General features: G+C 47.8%; 1 protein-coding gene across 2 annotated transcripts; it reads left to right on the top strand.

Annotated features, from left to right (window-relative positions):
- Positions 1-1264: 1264 nt before the first annotated feature.
- Positions 1265-21144, top strand: LOC120312010 (zinc finger and BTB domain-containing protein 26-like). 2 transcript variants are annotated; one of them, XR_005557773.1, is made up of 2 exons: positions 1265-1839; positions 19123-21144. XR_005557773.1 is itself a non-coding variant. In XM_039352198.1 (2 exons), exon 2 carries the CDS (start codon positions 3747-3749, stop codon positions 5022-5024), a length of 1278 nt encoding a protein of 425 aa, XP_039208132.1. In that variant the 5' UTR covers positions 1299-1839; positions 3737-3746; the 3' UTR covers positions 5025-6875. The 2 variants fall into 2 exon arrangements, 1 of the variants encoding a protein (XP_039208132.1); XM_039352198.1 differs by lacking the exon at positions 19123-21144 and adding an exon at positions 3737-6875 and having other exon boundaries at positions 1299-1839.
- Positions 21145-21172: the final 28 nt, after the last annotated feature.

The raw sequence follows: 21172 nt of genomic DNA, 5'->3' as shown, positions 1-21172 counted from the left end.
AGTCTATTCTATTGGCTTTCAAAAGCCAATAGAATAAAAGGGAGTAGCACAGCTAAGGAAAAGGGGGAAAAAATGGCGGACTGCGTTGTTTGGCGACCCCTGTGAAATGGTCATTCGACCCCAAATGGGGTCCCAAACCACAGGTTGAGAACCACTGGTCTATGGTCTGCTGCCTAAGCAGGGGGTTGGACTAGAAGACCTCTAAGGTCCCTTCCAATTCTGTTGTTCTGTTATCAAGCCAACCATATATTACTATCCTGAAGAACTTAAGGATTCAGGGTTCTGTTTTCTTTCTCATTTGCACTCCTGACTCCACAGATTGCTCCATTATTTAATTTTGTAAGTCTTTCTAGTTCAGGAATCTTTTCAACTAAAGAACAGAAAAAGTGTACAGCATCTCTATCAGTCTGTTTGGCCACGTACAGCCTGATGGAGGTGGCAGGTAACTTTGGGTCTGAATTAGGGACAAAAAAGCTCATATCCGTCCCGTTTTCACCCTCCACTTAACCAGCTCAGCTGAAGAAACGGTGGTTATATTTCCATATGAGTTCTTTTCAACCAGGTTAATTCAGATAGCTCACAGTTCAGCGGACTGGGTCATGCAGAAAAAAAAAAGTTAAGCGCAATCCAGGGAAATCATAACAACAGATTGGGAGGACTGGGGGTGCATTGTGGCCTTCTGTTTATCCCCAAGCTGGTGCCATGCAGTTACATTGGACTGCAACTCCCATCCCGCTAGCTAGGGAGATGGGAGTTGTAATCCAATCCTCTGGAGGCATCGGCTTGAGGGATGTTGCACTAGAGAGACAGGAACAACTGGAGGGGAGAGTTCAGCTTCCCACGGGGGGGGGGGGTGTCAGAAGGCCTGAGTAGATGCCTTGGACTGGAATTCCGAACTCCCATCCTTCTAGCTAGGGAGATGGGAGTTGTAGTCCAGCCCTCTGGAGGCACTAACTTGGGGGAGGTTGCAATAGAGAGACAGGAACAACTGGAGGGGAGAGCTCAGCTTCCTATGGGGGGGGGGGCGTCAGAAGGCCTGAGTAGATGCATTGGACTGGAACTCCCATCCTTCTAGCTAGGGAGATGGGAGTCGTAGTCCAGCTCTCTGGGGGCACCTTGGGGGAGATTGCAATAGAGAGAGAGGAACAATTGGAGGGGGGAGCTCAGATTCCTATGGGGAGAGGGTGTCAGAAGGCCTGAGTAGATGCATTGGACTGGAATTCCGAACTCCCATCCTGCTAGCTAGGGACATGGGAGTTGTAGTCCAGCCCTCTGGAGGCACTAACTTGGAGGAGGTTGCAATAGAGAGACAGGAACAATTGGAGGGGAGAGCTCAGCTTCCTATGGGGGGGTGTTAAAAGGACTGAGTAGATGCATTGGATTGAAGCTCCCCTCACCCTGCTAGCTGAGGAGATGGGAGTTGTAGTCCAGCCCTCTGGAGGCACCAACTTGGGGGAGGCGGCAATAGAGAGACAGGAACGACTGGAAAGGGGGGGAAAGCTATGCTTCCAATGGGGCGTCAGAGGGACTGAGCCTTGGGACTCTTTCCCGCGGAGTGATACCCACGCTTCGCATGACCCTTCACTCCCCCACCCGCTCTCGGAGGTCCCCCTTATGCTGCGCCCCGGAGGCGGGTGGCGGCGCGGAGCAATCCCTGCCCTTGCCCGCCTGGGAGGAAAAAGTCCCGGACCCTTTGAGAGGCGGATTCCAAGATGGCGGCGCAGTCGAGGTGCTGTGAGCAGGCCTAAAGGAGCCGATGCGGAGCGGCCGTCTTGGGGGGCTCCAAACGCGAAGGTGGCCCCTGGAAGGAGGCAGTTAGGTGCCCGAGGCGGCAGTGAGGTGAGTGGCTCCAGAAGCGCGACGTACGTCCTGGGATAAAGAGCCAGCACCCCTTAGGCGGCGAGCGTAAGTGGCGTCTCTGAATAGGCATTTCAGGACCCAGAAGGGACGCAAATAGCGTACTGGGACGCCTCTAGGGGTCGCTCTACGAATAGCTTTGGAATGCAAAAGGACCCCGCGCCAATAGCGCAACGGGCGACGGCTAGCCCCCGCAGGTTGCGTACGGGAGCGGGGATCGTAGCGCAAGGGGACGCGCGCTCGTGGCTCCGACTGCGTAGGTCTCTTTCGGGAATGGTAGTAAGACACGTGGGGGACGAAATCAAAATAATTCGCTGCTTCAGCGAGATTTTAGTCAACAAAAGCGGAGTTTTGGAAAATAAAAATAAAAGGCCCGGTGTAAAATAATCCAAGCCTCCCTATCCAGTTAGGCAAACCCTTCACAGTTATTAACCTTTTGACACTCCTTATTTTTCCTGCTAGATTTGTCCCAAGCGGGAGGACATCTCAGTTTAGTTGTGAAATGAACCAGGATTCAACCTAAACAAGGACCAGATTCGGCTGTTTTGTGCCCACATCAGCCAGGTTTGGCTAAAATGATTAAGACAAGTTCTGTAAAACTTGAGTTTCTCAGGATAGCTGAACTTGGAAAACAAATTACTTTATAAACCCTTGCCTTCATGGAATTGTTGATGGGGAAGTTGTCCATACACAAAAGTTTAAATCAGCCACCTTTATTTCATTTTTATTTATTTTATAGCCCGCCTTGACTTACAACAGTTTGTTTAGTGACTGTTTGAAGTTCATAACGGCGCTGGAAAAAGGGACTTGGGGACCATTTTCCACACTTGTGACGTTGCACAGTCCCCGTGGTCATGTGATTAAAATTCAGTTAGCAGCTGACTCATATTTATGACGGTTGCAGTGTCCTGGGGTCATGTGATTCCTCTTTTGGGACCTTCTGACAAGCAAAGTCAATGGGGAAGCCATATTCACTTAACAATTGTGTTATTAACTTAACAGCTGTAGTGATCCACTTAACAACTGTGGCAAGAAAGGTTGTAAAATGGGGCAGAACTCAACAATGTCCTGCTTAGCAGTGGAAATTTTGGGCTTTGTGGTTGTAAGTCGAGGACTACCTGTGCTCCTTTTTCCTCCTATTTTACCCCAGCACAACAACCCTGTGAGGTAGGCTGGGCTGGGAGAGAATGAATGACCGAAGATCATCCAATTTTTTCATTCCTAAAGCAGGACTAGAATTCACCGTCTCCTGGTGATTGGCCGAAAGTCACCCAGATGGCTGGACTAGAATTCACCACCACCCAGTTTCTCGTCTGATGCCTTAACCACTAGGCCAGGGGTAGGCAACCTTGGCTCTTTTATGACTGGTGGACTTCAACTCCCAGAATTCCTGAGCCAGCCGCGCTGAGGGGAAAGGGAGAGGTTTCCAAGCTGAGGTATACTGGCTCAGGAATTCTGGGAGTTGAAGTCCACCCATCTCCGAGTGGCCAAGGTTGAGAAATACAGGCCTAGGCCAGGGCTAGGCAACCTTGGCTCTTTTATGACTGTTGGACTTCAACTCCCAGAATTCCTGAGCCAGCCGCGCTGAGGGGAAAGGGAGAGGTTTCCATGCTGAGCCATGCTGGCTCAGGAATTCTGGGAGTTGAAGTCCACCAGTCATAAAAGAGCCAAGGTTGCCTACCCTTGCACTAGACCAAACTGGCTCTCCATTGATCAGGCCCTCTCCATCAAATTATTATTTTTTATTCAGCCTACTCTTTTTTTCCCCCTTCCATGTTATCCGTGCTTACTGAAACACTCCTCCAAATAGGCCCTCCTCCTCTGGCATTTCTGCCTGTCACTCACAGTTCTTCCGTCTCCTCCATCTTGTCTCTTCCAGGCGTATCATAATGGCCCCGGCCTGCGAGCGGCTACAGTTCCGCTTTCCCGGTTACGGAGACGATGTGCTGCATCGCATGGACCAGCTGCGGGAGCAACGCCGCTTCTGCGACGTGACGGTACAGGTGAACGAGCTGCGGGTTCCCGGCCACCGCGTGGTCTTTGCGGCCTGCTCCCCTTTCCTGCGTGACCAGTTCCTGCTCAACGATTCGCAAGAGGTGACGGTTTCCCTCTTCCAGAGCCCAGAGATCGGGCGCCAGCTTCTGCTCTCCTGCTACACCGGGTGCCTGGAAGTGCCTATCAAGGAACTGGTCAACTATTTGACGGCGGCGTCCTTCTTGCAGATGGGCCACGTGGTAGAGCGCTGCGCTCAGGCCGTCTCCCACTACTTGGTCCCCAAGGCGGACGCCCTGTTGGAGAAGCAGGAGGAGGAGAGCAGTGAACAGCAAGACGGAGAGGAAGAAGAGGAGGAGGACGACGAAGAGGGGAGAAAGCCACCATCTTCCAATCCAGGCAAAGCAGACTGCGAAGAGAACAAAATGGCTGTGGAGTTCACCCCTCGCGGCTCCCACGGCCCAGCCTCTCCCGCCATTTCCCTCTCCCTCATCAACTCCGCCGTGGAGATCACCCGCAGCTACCTGCAGGGCTGCTACGACGATGAGATGAGCGGCAAAGGGCTCCCCTTCCCCTCCACAACCTCCTCCCCCACTTCTCCGTGGAGGAACTACCCCTTGCACCGCCACCGCCCGGCTATCAACTACCGGGAATGGCGGACGGGCAGCGGGGTGGCCTCGTGGAAGGTTCCGGGCCTGGAGCGCCCCTACCGCTGCCCCCGCTGCAGCCGGGTGTTCCAGCAGCTGGGCCACTTTGTCAGCCACGTGCAGGAGCACAAGCTCTTCCTGTGCCTGCGCTGCGGCAAGGTCTTCTCGCAGAAGAGCAACCTCACCCGGCACATCCGGGTGCACACGGGCTTCAAGCCCTTCCAGTGCCCCATTTGCCGCAAGTGCTTTACCCAGAACGCCACCCTGCAGGACCACCTCAACCTCCACAGCGGCATCAAGCCCCACAAGTGCAACTACTGCGAGATGCACTTCACGCACAAGCCGGGCCTGCGGCGCCACCTGAAGGAACTGCACGGGAAAAGCACTGTCCAGAACAGCCACGAGGAGATTGAGGAGGTCACCATCGGTTTCGACGTGCGGGGGGGACAGGAGGGTGGCTACACCCTGAACAGCAGGTTCTTCTGCGAGCCCAAGGGGGGTCTTCCGGCCCCAACATCCTCTCGATGAGAAACAGCCTGGGGACCTTCGTAGGAGATTTGCAGTAGAGAGTAGTAACGGTTGGGGACAGGCCGCCGACCGACCAAGTTGTTTCTTTGTCGAGTAGTGAGGCAAAGTCCTGGAGTAGTAGGACGTCAGAAAACTGGATGGCGTTGTGTTCTCTGTAGAAGTGGCCTGGCTACCAGGTGCTGTGGCTGCGTTGGCTGCCGTAGGGCATATTTGGTTCTCCAGAGCTGGTCCACCTTTGAGGTGAGATGAAGCGTCCCTGCAGAACCACAGTACTCCTGTCCTGTACCTCCTATTCAGAGCAGTTGGCTTTGTGAAGGAGAACTTTTTGTGGTGGATTGATGGCTGCAGAGCACCCTCTTTGGTTTTCCTACCTCAAGCACTTCAAGGTCTCACGTCAGTCTTAACTTCAGAAAAGCTGAACAACGCAGACATGAGAGAGAGAGAGAGAGATGATGTTGGAGAAGGAGCAGACCTGCTTGTGAATTGACGTCAGCGCGACCACGTGGCGTACAGCACAAACGAGGGTTTGGGGATTCTGAAACGGCTCGTCGCTCTTAATAAAAGGATGCCACTTGTCCCCACGGTTACAAAAGCTTGAGATAGCCAGTGTGATGCTGATTACTTACTGGTGTATTTGAAAAGGGGTTTGGGGGGGGGGAGAAGGCAGGATAGGCAACGGGCATGCTTAATCCCAACCCAATGAAAGATAAAGAGTTACGTGTGAGGGCTTAATCCCAGCCCATTGAAATATACATTTCTCTGAAAAAAAGGGAAAGGGAAGAGGGAGTGTGAGGTAAACTGCTCACTCTTTGCATCTTTCTGGCCTTCTATTCAAGGCTCTGAGGAGCATCTTTGCTCTAGAACAGTGATTCTCAACCTTTCTAATGCCGTGATCCCATAATACAAGTCCCCATGTTGTGGTGACCCCCAAGTGGGTGTGGCCACCAATAAGAGGGAGTAGGACAGCTAGGGAAAAGGGAAAAAAATGGCGGACAGCGTGGTTTGGCGACCCCCGTGAAATGGTCATTTGACCCCAAATGGGGTCCCGACCCACAGGTTGAGAACCACTGCTCTAGAACCAGCACTCCCTTCTCAGGACTCTCGTCCTTCGTTGCTTTCCAAATGACCTTTGTGGCCCGTTCTTACCATCGTCAGCCAGTCTTAACTCTGTCAACAGCTGTATTGGGAAACAACCCAGCATCTGGGGGGATAAATCTCACATCCTATAATCATGATTTCAAGGAATGTGGGAGCTTCTGAAGCCAGTGCCAGGGTGCATTTTAAGTCCTGCTTAAGACATTTTGCTTCTCACCCAGGAAGCTTCTTCAGTTCCGATTGAACAATAGGGAATGGAAGGATTTATACTGAACACATTTATATTTTATAAATGTGAAGGATCTATAGTTATATCAGTGAGAGCTGGAGAAGCTTCTTAGATGAGAAGTGAAATGCCTTCAAGGAAAAACAAAATCCCAATTGCCTTTTGAAAAAGCACCTTTGGAACAACCATAGTCTGGATGACTGAGAATCTCCACAGAAACTTCTAGAAATAGATTAACCTTACAGACGTGCAACATCTCTGTTCTGAGGGAATGTATTTCCCAAGGCCATATTAACTTGTAACTCCTTCCCTGTTTTTGAATTGGTGGTGGGATCTGGTTAAGATTCAGTAGTACGAATCTCCATAGAAACTTCTAGAACAGGGGTGTCAAACTGCCAGCCGGCGGCCTGGACATGTCACGCAGAAGCCGCACCCACCCCATTGTTGGCAATAGTAAAATACATCATGCGACCTCGCGAGTTTGACATGTGTGTTCTAGAAGTAGATCAGTGTTTCTCAACCTTGACAATTTTAAGGCATGTGGACTTCAACTCCCAGAATTCCACAGCCAGCAATGCTGGCTATGGAATCCTGGGAGTTGAAGTCCACATGCCTTAAAATTGTCAAGGTTGAGAGAAACTGAAGTAGATTAACCTTACAGATGTGCAACATCTCTGTTCCGAGGGAATGTAATTTCCCAAGGCCATATTACTTGTAAATCCTTCCCTGTTTTTGAATTGGTGGTGGGGCCTGGTTAAGATTCTAGCAGTACAATTCTCAAAAACGAGGCAAGAACGTGTGAATTCTTCAGGGAACAGACTGAATGCAACCTCAGCTACTTTTAAATCTCCCAATTTGGTATTTTTTAAAAGTCAAGAATTTGCTTTTATAGAATAAAACGAGGCAACCTCGCCCTCTTCGCTCGGCTTGCAAGTACCGCACCTGAAAATGAGTAAAAATCAGTATTTTCTCACCTATCAAGAAAGCTGCTTAGTGCTAGGTCACCCCATTTTTCATAGGACTGCAAACTCGGCATTATTTCCCACCGTGGCTCTTGGGTATTCAAGCTGCTTTCCTGCAAGGGGGGGGGGGGAAGCTTGTTCGGCTGGGCTAGGAAATGTGCTGACATCAACAGGCCGCCAGGTTTTCATGAAACTATTGGTTACAACAAAAGAGTTGGTCTTTTTTTTTATCGTTTTATTTTTTATTTGCTTCCCCCCCCCCCGCCCCTTCCATTCGTGGAAATGCTTCGTTGGTTTTCTTGTTTTTAAAACCTGTTTGGAGTGCCGCAGTGACATCAAAGGGATGAAAAATTTTAATCTACCAGAACTTTTGTGGGATGATAATGTGCAGTCTGAACACAAGATCACAACACACGAAGCTGTATTAGGGGTGCCAAGAAAATCAGTATATTGTACCAGAAAGTCCATCAGCGAACTTTCAAAAGCTGAGAATTAATTTTAGGATTGTGGGGTTTTTGCTAGTTGTGCCATGGAATAAGACCTGCCTTGTAGGAGCCGGGGATGGCGATGGATGGAATGCAGTATTGCAGGCTGACTCTGCCCACTGCCAGCAGTTCGATCCTGACCAGCTCAAGGTTGGCTCAGCCTTCCATCCTTCTGAGGTCGGTAAAATGAGGACCCAGATTGTTGGGGGCAAATATGCTGACTCTTTAAACCGCTTAGAGGGTGCTGTAAAGCACTATGAAGCGGTATATAAGTCTAAGTGCTGTTGCTATTGTATCGTTTCAGAGGACAATGCTGTTTTTCTCAGGCCTGAAAAAAGAGATTTTATCTCCCAAGGATAAAATTTTCCCCTTCCTCAGATTTGAAAGGATCTCCACTGGGGTCAGGAGAGGCAGTGTTAAAAGCACGTCGTTGTGTGATGTGTGTTTAGCGGTGCCTACAGCTAAGCAAGAAAAGCGTTGCCCAATGCTACATCTTCCTTTTGATTTCCTCTTTCAGATAGCCTCAACTGATATCCACATTCTTGCTCAGGGTATATTTTTCTTTATTTATACCTCGCCTTTATTATTTCTTACGAATAACTCAAGGCAGTGAACGTCTTTTCACCACCACCGCAACAACCCTGTGAGGTTGGTGGAGCTGATCCAACATCTCCCAGCTGGCTTTCATGGCTAAGGGACTCGCCGTCTCCTGCTTTCTAGCTTGATGCCTTAACCTCTAGACTAGACTGGCTGGCTGTACTTTGGAAGGTTGTGATGCTGACGGATCTTTTCCAGCCACGAGTTCAAATCTTGTTTGGTATTCCAGGACGGAGAAGTCTGCAATTGGTGGTTCTGCGTTGTGAGTAACTTCCGGATTGCCGTGCGCTGTTAGTCCCAAACAGGCTCGCTAATTTGTGTAGATGACACCACAAGTGGAGTTTAATCACACAAAGCATGCCAGGCAAATGGGAGACACTTAACTTTAGGGCAGCTTGGACTCCCATTTATTTCTGCATGTCTTTTTTTTTTTTAACCTCAGAAGAGAAGATGGTTTTGATTTCCATCCGTGGCCTTTTAAAACGAGCATCATCCTCAATTATGCTGAACTTGACTCTGATGCCCATGTGTTTTGAGCTCTCCTTCCCCAGAGGCGCCTTGGTCCTTTCCAGCAGTCCCAAAGAGGGAGATGCTTAGGCTTAGGAAGTTTATTTTCCTTGGTACCTCAGGTCAGAATAAGCAGCTTAACAACTGTGGCATTGAACAACGATGGCACTCACTTAATGACAAAAGCATTCGCTTAACGATTGCTGCAAAAAGGCCATAAAACCAGGTGGATCATGTGGGTACCTCAAGTTACATCCGTCTTGACTTAACGACAAAAATTCTAGGTTTCATTACGGTCGTTACCTCTAACTGCAAAATGTACATCACATATTCTTGGTCTGATCAGATTCCCCTGTTGAGTTACAGACTCTCTTGAGCTTCTGGTCTTTTATGCTCACAGATGTCTCTCTTCTAAGTTCTGGATTTCTAATATTTAGGTAACTTGCACAATGGGCTTGGTTTAAGACACAGCTTGCCGTATAGGGTGGAAAGAAACACATGCACACACACACCACTGTGCCTGTGTGTGTATAAGGAATATTATTGGCAAGGGATGATTCAAACAGGTGACAACTCTCGTCTAGAATTGGGTAGAGGTGACTGTGGAAATAAGCAAGTTCTATTATTAAAACAGTGAGGAGGGAAATACATCTTAAGTCTGTAACTGCTCAAACCAGAGACCCTTTATCATTTCAGACAGGTGGCTGTCCACTCTCTTCTTAAAAGCCCCAATGATGGAGCACGCACAATTTTTGGAGGCAAGTTGTTCCACTGGTTAATTATTCTTACTGTCAGGAAATTTCTCCTTAGTTCCAGGTTGCTTCTCTCCTTGATTAGTTTCCATCCATTGCTTCCTGTCCTGCCTTCAGGTGCTTTGGAGAATAGCTTGACTCCCTCTTCTTTGGGGCAGCCCCTGAGATATTGGAACACGGCCATCCTGTCCCCGCTGTTTCTTTTCTCTAAACTAGCCATATCTGATTCCTGCAGCCGTTCTTCATATGTTTTTGTCTCCAGGCCTTCAATCACCTTAGTTGCTCTTCTCGGCACTTTTTCCAAAGTCTCTACATCTTTTTTGTAATGTGGGGACCAAAACTGGATGCCGTAGTCCAGGCGTGGCCTTACTAAGGCTTTATAAAGCGGTACTAACACTTCACATGATTTTGATTCTATGCCTCCGTTTATAATAAACGGAGGATTGTGTCGGCTTTTTTGGCTGCTGCCGCACACGGCTGGCTCATGGCTAAGTGATCGTCCACTAAGACTCCAAGGTCTGTCTCTAAGTCGAAGACTGCCTGTATGCTTCCCCGTTGGAAAGCGTGCTACATTTGAAATAGATTTCAGCAAGAAAGGTCTCTGTGCATGGGCGAAATGGGTGACCTGCACACCTTTGGAGACTGCACATCCGGTTGTGGGGCAAAAGGGAAGTGGTTGTGCTTCGTCCTGCTCTACGTGTCACCTGCTGAGGTTCGGCGAGCGGTTGAAGATGGAGGCGAGGAGGAAGTCCTATTAAAAGCACAACCCTTTTGTCCTTCGTAACCACGTCAAGCTTTTGAATGTCTATCAACTAACCAACTGGCGAGTTCCTTTTATTAGAACATCTGTGGATTCTAGTGCTTTGCACCAGGCCTAATTCCTGGAAGATGCTCCAGAAGCCAATTGCTAAGACAATCTTACATGCTTTTTTTTTCCCCCTTCCTTTTTTTTTTTTTTTTTTAGAAAATTGCCTGAGCTGAAGAGTGAGGAGAAAACTGATGTTCAGGTTGGTGAGGCCTTTGCAGGGTCAGCAAAATGCAAATTTGGCTGCAAAGTAGCTGCATTTTGTCGGCTTGAGGTTTATTTATTTATTTATTTTATGAGACTTATATACCGCTTTAAGTGCAAGCACTCTCTAAGCGGTGTACACCAGTAAGCAATGTATATATATATTTACATTGCCCCCAACAATCTGGGTCCTCATTTTACCTACCTCGGAAGGATGGAAGGCTGAGTCAACCTTGAGCCGGTGAGATTTGAACCGCTGAACACAGTCAGCTAAAGTGGCCTGCAATATTTTATTTTATTTTGTCTTTTTTTTTTTTTTTTTTTTTTTAGCTAATCGCTTTGACAGCACGTCTGGCTTCTGGGTCAGCCAGCCTTTGTAGCAGTTAATTAAGATGATAAAGCTGAAGTCCTGCCTTTGAACCATCCTTCCTCCTTTTCAAAGAAGTCAGAAATCCGAAGGGGTGTTTTTAAAGGTAGCTTATTCCCTTTGCCCATCTTTGAACTTGTATCCTGCATAAAAGGCTGGCTTCGAACTAATAAAATACTTGATTGGAAACCACCCCAAAGGACCCAGGCAGGATATTGGACCGGTTGTTGCCTTACTTTGTTAAAAACAAATTTTTCTCCGTTACAGGTGGTCCTCGACTTACGACCACAATTTCAGTCCAAAACGTCTGTTGCTGAGCAAGACAATGGTTAAGTGAGCTTTGCCCATTTTACGACCTTTCTTTAACCACAATTGAATCACTTCAGTTGTTAAGTTAGTAACGTGGTTGTTAAAATGAATGTGGTTTCTCCATGGACTTTGTCAGGTCACAAAAAGGGATCCCACGACCCGGGGACACTGCAACTGTCATAAATATGAATCAGTTGCCAAAAGATCTGAATTTTGATCACGTGATCATGGGGATGCTGCAACAGTCACGTTAAAAATGGTCCTAATTTATGTGCTCCCCAACTCAGGGTGAACTTTTTAAGATTATGCTCCGTGCAATGGATCTGCAGCAGAAATTCTTTCAGCCCAATTCAGGAAAACTACTATACTAGCTGAACTGGAGCCCATTTGAGCAGTAAACAACTCCCCATTCTGAAGATCAGTACAGAACCGGGATCAATTTATGACTAATACATTTCCTGATTTAAAAAAAAATAAAGTTTATAGACCCCACTTTAAAACAATTACTTTAACCTCCCTGTTGTAATTAATTGTATCGCTCAGTATATATTGCACAAGCATATTTCTGTTATCGACAATATTGCTGCATTTTTTTAAGCTGAGAGTAAATTGGCCGGCTTTTTAATAAACATGCGTGGGTGTATAGGTTTTACACACGGGCAGGAGACACATCTCGTAAATCTTGGTGTGCGGACCACAGTCTTCCTCAGCTGCATGTTTACAAGCAATCAAGCAAATTTGCTAAGCCACAAAAGAACCAGAGGTAATATCGAGGAAGCACAGTTGCTGTAATTTCACTGACTTGTTAAGCACGTTGAGTAGGCCGCAGCCTGAGGGCAAAGCTACAGCTGGCCGATGTTTCCTGCCACACAAGCGCGTGCAATTATTTCATACGATCTATTCTGCCTGCACACATCCCTTCGGTGTCAAATGGTTTGAATCTCTGCAGTTCAGCTGCCAAATTAATAAAGCACATTTTAAGACCCAAAGGTGCTTTTTTTTTCCCCCACGGGGGAAATGGGACTTTCTCGATTCTTCCTTGAAGATGTTTCGTTTCTCATCCAAGAAGCTTCTTCAGTTCTGAGGGGCTTTAGAGATTCCATTCACTCAGAACTGAGGAGGCTTCCTGGATGAGAAGCGAAACATCTTCATGGACAAAGTCCAGTTGCCTCTTGAAACACCTATGACCTGGATAATTGAGACTCTCCAGATCAGCGTTTCTCAACCTTGACAATTTTAAGGCATGTGGACTTCAACTCCCAGAACTCCACAGCCAGCATTGCTGGCTGTGGAATTCTGGGAGCTGAAGGCCACATGACTTAAAATTGTCAAGGTTGAGAAATGCTGCCCCAGATATTCATTAAAGACCCTAATTCCAGAGCTAATTCTTGATCTTACAGCTATAGGGGTTATAACCCTGTCTCCCCAATGGGGCTTTTTGCCTGATTCATATATGGCACTAAACCATAGTTTGTAGTTTATTGAACCTGCTCAACAGTAAACTGGCTCAGCAGTATCGGTGAAAGGGATCTTAAGTGTCCTACTAGTGGACAACCATTTAAGAAGGAGCCAGCAGTGTGCTGCAGCTGCCAAAAAAGCCAATGCGGTCCTAGGCTGAATCAACAGGACAGTGTAAAGATCACATGAAGAATTAGCCTTGGTAAGACCATATTCCCCTTCATGGATTACTGCCTTGTCATGGCAAAGGGGCTTGTGCAACTCAAGGAAGCTATGAGCTATGCCGTGCAGGGCCACCCAAGACAGACATAGCAGAGAGTTCTGACAAAAGGTGATCCACTGGAGAAGGAAAATGGCAACCCATTCCAGTATCTGCCATGAAAACTCCATGGACAGTACCAAAGGCAAAAAGATATGATGCTGGAAGATGAGCCCCTCAGATCGGAAGGTGTTCAATATGCTACTGGGGAAGAGCAAAGGGCTAGTACTAGTAGTGCCAGAAAGAGTGAAGCGACTGGGCCAAAGCCAAAAGGACGCTCAGCTGCGGATGCATCTGGTGGTGAAAGGAAAGTCCAATGCTGTAAAGATTTTGGCCATCTAATGAGAAGGAAGGACTCGCTGGAGAAGAGCCTAATGCTGGGAACGATGGAGAGCAATAGAAGAACGGGACGACAGAATGAGGTGGCTGGATGGAGTCACTGAAGCAGGAGGTGTGAGCTTAAAGGGACTCCAGAAGATGGTAGAGGACAGGAAGGCCTGGAGGAACGTTGTCCATGGAGTCCCGATGGGTCAGACACAGCTTTGCAACTAACAAGAAGATGACCATACTTGGAATACTGCATCCAATTCTGGTCACTGTTATACAAAAAAGGTGGTGAGACTTTGGGAAGCGTGCAGAGAAGAGCAATAAAGACGATAAAGGGGTCGGGAGACTAAACTGCACAAGGAATAGTTGAGAAAACGTGATATGTCTACTCTAAGAAAGAAAAGGACTGGAACAACAGGATAGCCATCTTCCAGTTCTTGAGGGGCTTGACCTATTCTCCAAAGCACCTTAGGGCACAACAAAAAAGTAAATGTAGGAAGATCATTAGAGAGAGCTTCAACCAGACCAGGGGTAGGCAACTTTGGCTCTTTTATGACTCGTGGACTTCAATTCCCAGAATTCCTGAGCCAGCTATGCTGAATTCTGGGAGTTGAAGTCCACAAGTCATAAAAGAGCCAAGGTTGCCTACCCCTGAACTAGACTGAAGGAGAAATTAATCAGTGGAACTGCTGGCCTCCAGAAGTTGTGGATGCTCCATTCCTGGAGGTTTTTGAGAAGAGATTGGATCACTATTTGTCCCAAATGAATTGGACTAGAAGATGCCCAAGATCCCTCCCAACCCTGTTATCTTCTTCCATGTTCTAAACTGGCTGAGAAGTCACTGCCTGCCGTCAGGTCACCATGTGGCCACTGAGAAAAGGATGGGAACGGAATTTCTTCCGCTGACCCAAACCGAGGACAGCGTGATCTTAATTGACCTCCGGGTACAGCCAGCAAGCCGCTTCCTCTGAGCTACCCTCCCTTTGGACCAGCTTAATTGCAGCACGCATTCTCGTGTGCTGAAAATAACTAATGAAACGAGCATGAATTTAGGTGTGGGCTGTTGCATTTTAATTTGGTGCTATGTTGCTGTTGTCAGCATCCTAATTCTAATGGATTCATCGTGTAAAAGAAGAGACTGGCGTCCTTGGGCTGCATTCTGCCCAAGCAGGATGGAGAGGACTTTAAGATTACCCCAGTCCACCCACTCACCCCACCTCCAATCCAGTAGAGAGGAGAATTAAAAACCCACCTTGGGGATATTTTGATTTTACTACGTGCAACCAGCTTCACAAGTACTTCTCGATTTACAACTGCTCATTTCGTGACTGTTCAAAGTTGCAAATGGCACTGAAAAAAGGGACCGATGGCCGTTTTTCGCGTGACCGTTGCACAATCCCCACGGTCACGTGATTAAAATTCAGTTAACAACTGACTCATATTTATGACGGTTGCAGTGTCCCGGGGTCATGTGATTCCCCTTTTGGGACCTTCTGACAAGCAAAGTCAATGGGGCAGCCAGATTCACTTAACAGTTGTGTTATTAACAACTGTAGTGATCCACTTAACAACTGTGGCAAGAAAGGTTGTAAAATGGGGCAGAACTCAACAATGTCCCGCTCAGCAGTGGAAATTTTGGGCTTTGTGGTTGTAAGTCGAGGACTACCTGTGCTCCTTTTTCCTCCTATTTTACCCCAGCACAACAACCCTGTGAGGTAGGCTGGGTTGGGAGAGAATGAATGACTCAAGACCATCCAATTTTTTCACTCCTAAAGCAGGACTAGAATTCACCGTCTCCTGGTGATTGGTCCAAATTCACTCAGATGGCTGGACTAGAATTCACCGCCACCCAGTTGCACAATCCCCACGGTCACGTGATTAAAATTCAGTTAACAACTGACTCATATTTATGACGGCTGCAGTGACCTTTTGACAAGCAAAGTGGATGGGGAAGCCAGATTGACTTAACAACTGTTGTCACTAACTTCACAACTGCAGTGGTTCACTTAACAACTGTGGCAGGGAAGGTTGCGAAAACGGGGCAACATTCACTTAATGGCAGTCTCACTTAGCCACAGGACATGTTGGGCTCAATTGTGGTCGTAAGTTAAGGGCTACAAAACATTTTTCCAGAAACCCACCAGTTGCTTTCTCGTTGTGCCTCATCGTTTCTGTCTTAGCAGCTTTAAGTTGGGGGGGGGGACTTCAACTCCCAGAATTCCCTGGGCGGGGCTGTGGCATTCTGGAAGTTGAAGTCCACCCAAATAAAGCTGCCCAGACTGAGAAATACTAGCGCAGAGAGCATTAAAAACAGATAACCGTTCAGTCTTCCACAAAGAGTAGCAGCTCTTCCTAATTCTCTAGTACTGTGCCAGCCACTTTTACTCATATTATGGTTGGTCAAAGTATTGTTTTGAAAGAGGTGTAAATATGGAAATATTAATTAGCTCTCCCAGGGGTAAACAGTCGTGACTAATAGATGTTGACTAAAGAACCATGTTCCGTTGTCTCATTTATCGGAAAGATCTCTGTGGTGAACTTCAAGCTTTGCATGCAGGTAGACTTCCCTTCTTGTCCAGATTCAACCTTATTAGATCATTTGCAAGGGATCTCCTTTCAACCGTGCTTTCCAGAGAGTTCAGAGGCATCACAAGGCCGATCTCTTTTCATACAATCCTTGCCGTCGTTTTCCAGCTTCCAAAGTTATCGCGACGTTCAATACAATTGTAAAACATGTGTCCCGTGATGATTTTGGGAGGACTAAATGTTTGCAAAAAATAGGAAAGTATTCATGGGCCATCCAGCTCTTTGTAGATTCCTTTAAAGCAGGGGTCCTCAACCTGGGCAACATTTAAGACTTGTGGACTTCAACTCCCAGAATTCCTCAGCCAGCAAAGCAAGGAGGAATTCTGGGAGTCGTGGTCCACAAGTCTTAAAAGTTGCCAAGGTTGAGGACCCCTGCTTTAAAGGATGATCATCAATAGAAGAGAATCTTTGTAGCTCAAGGTTGAATGATGAGGTCCTTGGTGCTCTCTGAGCTTGGTTATTTTCTCTCAGATGTTTCATTACCCAAGTAGATAAGATCATCAGTGCCAAGAATCAATACTAGCACTGATGATGTTACCTAGCTGGGTAATGAAACGTCTGCAAGGTGCCCTGGAGAGCACCAAGAACCCCACAGTTCAACCTAAGCTGCAAATGTTTTCTTCCATTGGATCTTTTGCCAAGCTGATTTCTACATATTGGAAATCAGAATAACAGACTTGGAAGGGACCTTGAGGTCTTCTAGTCCAACCCCCCACTCAAGCAGGAAACTCTTATTTCAGACAAATCCACTGTGGCTCTGGAACACCCAGGGACTTATGACTTGGCACCAGGTTTTTGTTGTTTCAGTATTTTTAATGTGCTTAGTTTTATACTTTTACTGCGGTTTTTATGCTGTTTTTACTTTGGATTGGGAGCTAGCCAGAGCTGGTTATAAGAGAGGGGACTATATAAATGTTTGAAGTAAATAAAAAAACCTGAGATAAATAAAACCATAACCAGTAAACTCAAAATTCAATATTAATAAATAAAACTCAAATAAATAATACACCTCCAGCCTCCAACCCCACATTTGCATTGTCTGCCAGTTTTCCCACTCTGGGAAGACACAGGGACCAACCGTGATCTGAGCACAGGCAGCCCTCAACTTATAACCATTTTTTAAGTGATGGAAGTTACAACATCATTGACAAAATGAGCAATGAGCAGTCCTCGCATTTACAACTGTCGCAGCGTCCTTATGAGCATATGATCAAAATTCAGGGGCTTGGCAACCAGCGTGTGTATTCACAATTGTTTCAGAGTCCCGGGATCACGCGGTCACAACTTGTGATTTTGTCAGCCAGCTTCCTACAAAGCCACGGGACAAGCCGGATTTGGTTAACCACCTTGTGACTTGCTTAACAATGGCAGCGATTTGCTTAACAACCAGGGTCGAAGAGATCATAAAATTGGCTGTGATTTATTTAACCGCTCCATGCTTAAGTGGAGGAAATTTTGGTGGCCAGTTTGCGGTCACCAATCAAAGAATACCAGCACTGGATTTCATCGCAGTCATTAAGTAATTACAGCCCACCTCTGCACGCTTTGCAGAAGGGAAGGCAGGGCTTCGGAGATGCACCCCGCCCCTTTCCCCAAAAAATCAGCCATTGATGTTCCTGGACTAAATTGAGCAGAGGGTGTTCCCAAGTTGGTGGTTTACACACCCACTCCGTGCCTACTTTTTCCAATGCTTTTTAATCCCAGCTGCAAGAAGAACAGGAACAGCCAGAGGTTCCTCGCAGCCCTCCACCTCGATTTGATTGCTCGCAGGCATCTTCAGGTTGTTGGGATAAGCACTGGAAGACCTGACTGGGAAGACACCCAAGGACAACTAGCAGCTACAAGCGGTTTAGGAGCCGGACATTTAGACACCAGCCTCCAATTCTCTTGAGCATCACTTAGAGCATCTGTGCGATGGCCTTCAGCTCTTTTCCCGTGGTCTCCTCCCAGCCTTGCACCACCCAGCCGTCCTGCTGCGATCCTTCGACCAACACCACATGCTGCCCGCCCCCATACCGGGACTGGAAAAGCGACCTGACGGACTGCTGTGCAGACAAACAGATTTGTGAGTAACTCCTGAGGATTGGAGCAGGAGGGAGAGGTTCCCAGACACCCCCCCCCCCCAAAACAACTTTTTTCCGTTAGACCAGGGGTGTCAAACTGCCAGCCCGCGTTCCGGATACGTCATGCCGAAACCATGCCCATCCCAGCTCCGGCAATGGGGAAAAAGTCACGCTACGTCGCGACATGTGACATGGCGAGTTTGACACCCCTGCATTAGACCAAAGCCCCCCTCCCCTTCCATTTGGTCTGGCATCCACTTTTGGGCCTGGCTCCACTGGGAGAGTAAGATCAATCTTATCATTGGAGATTCTGCTAAAAGATTCTGCCTAGGCCAGCCATCCCCACTGCAGACATGCTACTACAGCAAGTCCTCAACTTACGGCCCAATGGAGCCTAAGGTTTCAGTGGCTGAACGAGGCCGTCGTTCAGCGAGTCAGTGCTCATCTCACCACCTTTCTTGCCACCGCTAAGCCAAGTGCTGCAGTTAAGCTAATCATTTGGTCATTAAGCAAATCATTTGGTCGGTAAGCGAATCTGGCTTCTGTTGCTAAACGAGGTCGTTGTCAAACGAGTCACGCCTATCCCCTTTTTGCCAAGCGAATCCCTGCAATTGTTAAGTGAATCGTTTGGTCACTCAGCGAATCATTTGGCCCTTACATTTGAATTTGGCTTCCCCATTGGCTTTGCTAGTTGGGAGCCGGCTGGGAAGATTACAAAAGTTGATCACGTGATCCCAGGACTATGCAACCCGCCATAAATACATGCCGGTTGCCAGGTGCCCAAATTTTGACCACGTGATTGTTGAGGATGCTGCAACGGTTGTTGTGAAAACAATCCTAAGTCGCTTTTTTCAGCGCCGTTGTAAACACTGAACGGTCGCGAAACAAATGGCTGTAAGTGGAGAACTACTAATCACTTTCCCCAGACGTGCCCTTGTTTCACAACTCATTATCCAGGAGATGAGATCTGTGTCCTCACAGGAGCATCTTGCTGCTTTACGTCGCTCTCCTGAAAGCGGACGCTAAAATAGCGCGGCGGGGGGGGGGACGAGTGTGGCTTCTCCAAATTCAAAGGCTTCCCTTCTGCCCCCTCCAGGCATCTGCGGGACTTTCGCTCCTTGCGTCCTGGCCTGCCAAGTGGCGGCAGGCCTTGGTGAATGCTGCTGTCTGCCGTGTCTCCCAGGAGCTATGGTAGCCCTCCGGACAGGTCTGCGAGAACAGCTCCGCATCAAGGTACCGTCGGCTTCCGCGGGCTGCAATTTTATCCGGAGAGATTTTTTTGAGCCGAGAGGACTGGGCGAGAAGGCGAGGTTGAGAAGCAGACGGGAGGGAGGAATCGCTCCAGCAAGAGTCGGAAGAGGAGATTTAATTATTTCAACTTTGCAGCGGTGGCAGTTTTCCTGCTGATCTTTAAGTCCTGGGGTGGGGAGGGAGGGATGGCTAAGATCTCTCCTTCCGTCCTGGAGCTGGCTCCGTGGATCGTTTAAAATGCAAAATGAAGCCAGGAAGCTGAGATTGGTTGCTGTTGTTGTTTTCATTTATTTTTAATCGGAGCTGGTTGGAACCGGAAAGGCGGAGGCACTATGGAGCGTAGGTTAACTAGAAGACATTGCCCTGGGTAATTTATAGCAGTCTTATTCAACCTCGGGAACTTTCCGATGGGTGGACTTCAACTCCCAGAATTCCCCAGCCAGCTGTGCTTCAACTTCATTTCTGGGAATTGAAGTTCGCACATCGGAACGCTCCCCAGGTTGAGAAACACGGATTTACGCTCGTTGTCTTTTCCTTCTTTCCAAGGGGGATGTGTGCTGCGATTGGCTTGCTGCGTGCTGTTGTTGCCCCTGTGCCACCTGCCAGATGGCGCGTGAGATAAAGGATTCCTGTTAAGCTGCCTTGGAATCCCGGAAGCCCTCTTCACAATGAACCCAGGAAAGAGAAACTTACACGTCGGGAAGGAATGACAACACCAGAAAGCTGAAAATGAGCTTAAAACAAGAGACACGGGAATACGACGGGAAGCATCAGCCCCATGCTTTGGTCAGAAATGAAACACACACACACACCCAATCTTCCTGCCTCCTCCACACCACCAAGTTTTCGACACCACACCTGGACTCTAATTCTGATCAGTTTAGCTGCCTGGAATTCACACGCTTTTTTCTACCCAGCTTTCCATTCATTTGCTCCCATCCAGCACGGGATTAACAACTTTAATGACCGCACAACCGCTGGTCCGGTGTTGCAACAAACCAGCCGCTCAAGATCAAGAGGCTACGCAAAAAAAACCAAGCGCTGATTATCTCCCAGGCATCAAAGGGACGTCTTCTGTTTCTTCTTCCAATTTGCAAGGGAGATGACTATCAACACAAAAGCTCATTAATGTTAAACAAAACCACAGGCCGGGAAGAAGAATTGCCCAGCATGCATTTCCCTGTTGTTCAAAAGAGAGTTCTTGCTCCTCCACCCCAGATTAACATGATTCTTTCTAAACCAAGTTTTCTCCTTCTCAAACAGAGACATCTGATCCAAGAATGACAGCCATCTATCTTAAAATGTGTTTCAGGGCTTGTTGTATCCAGTGAGTTGGATGATTAGGAGTTCTGGCCAATCTGCAGCAACACCGGGTAAGAAGCAAACGACTGAGATCTAGACAACTATGAACGATCAAGCCGAAACGCCCTCCGTCCTCCATCCTTACACCCACTTTTTGACAAACCTGGCCCAGGACGCAATCAGAGGCTACCTTCGCACAGTCTGCTCCATTGAAACGGCGGAAATAATTCGTCCCCTGGGTTTCCATCATGTACGGAAGCATTAGCTCAACAAACGGGTAGGGTTGACTCATATGAAGACACAGAAGAGCGTACCAGTGAATATTAACCAAGCTTAGCATGTTGCACCAACGCGGACTCTAGGCTTTGGTTAAGCGTGTCGGGTGAACGCAGACATTAAGAGCTAGGCTGAGGGCTAGGCTTCCCCTATAGCGGAGTCGCCAACCTTGGCAACTTTACGACCCATGGCTGGCTGAGGAATTCTGGGAGTCGAAGTCCACAAGTCGTAAAGTTGCCAAGATTGGAGATCCCTGTGGCCTATTCCAGGGGTCCCCAACCCCCGGTCCGTGGATCAGTACCAGTACCAGGCATGCC

This window comes from Crotalus tigris, unplaced genomic scaffold (assembly GCF_016545835.1).
Source record: "Crotalus tigris isolate CLP2741 ecotype Arizona unplaced genomic scaffold, ASM1654583v1 scf7180000018413.2111637, whole genome shotgun sequence".
In the NCBI taxonomy this organism is placed as follows: domain Eukaryota; kingdom Metazoa; phylum Chordata; class Lepidosauria; order Squamata; family Viperidae; genus Crotalus; species Crotalus tigris.
The sequence above is the reverse complement of the archived record's forward strand: the minus strand, read 5'-3'. Positions and strand labels throughout refer to the sequence as shown.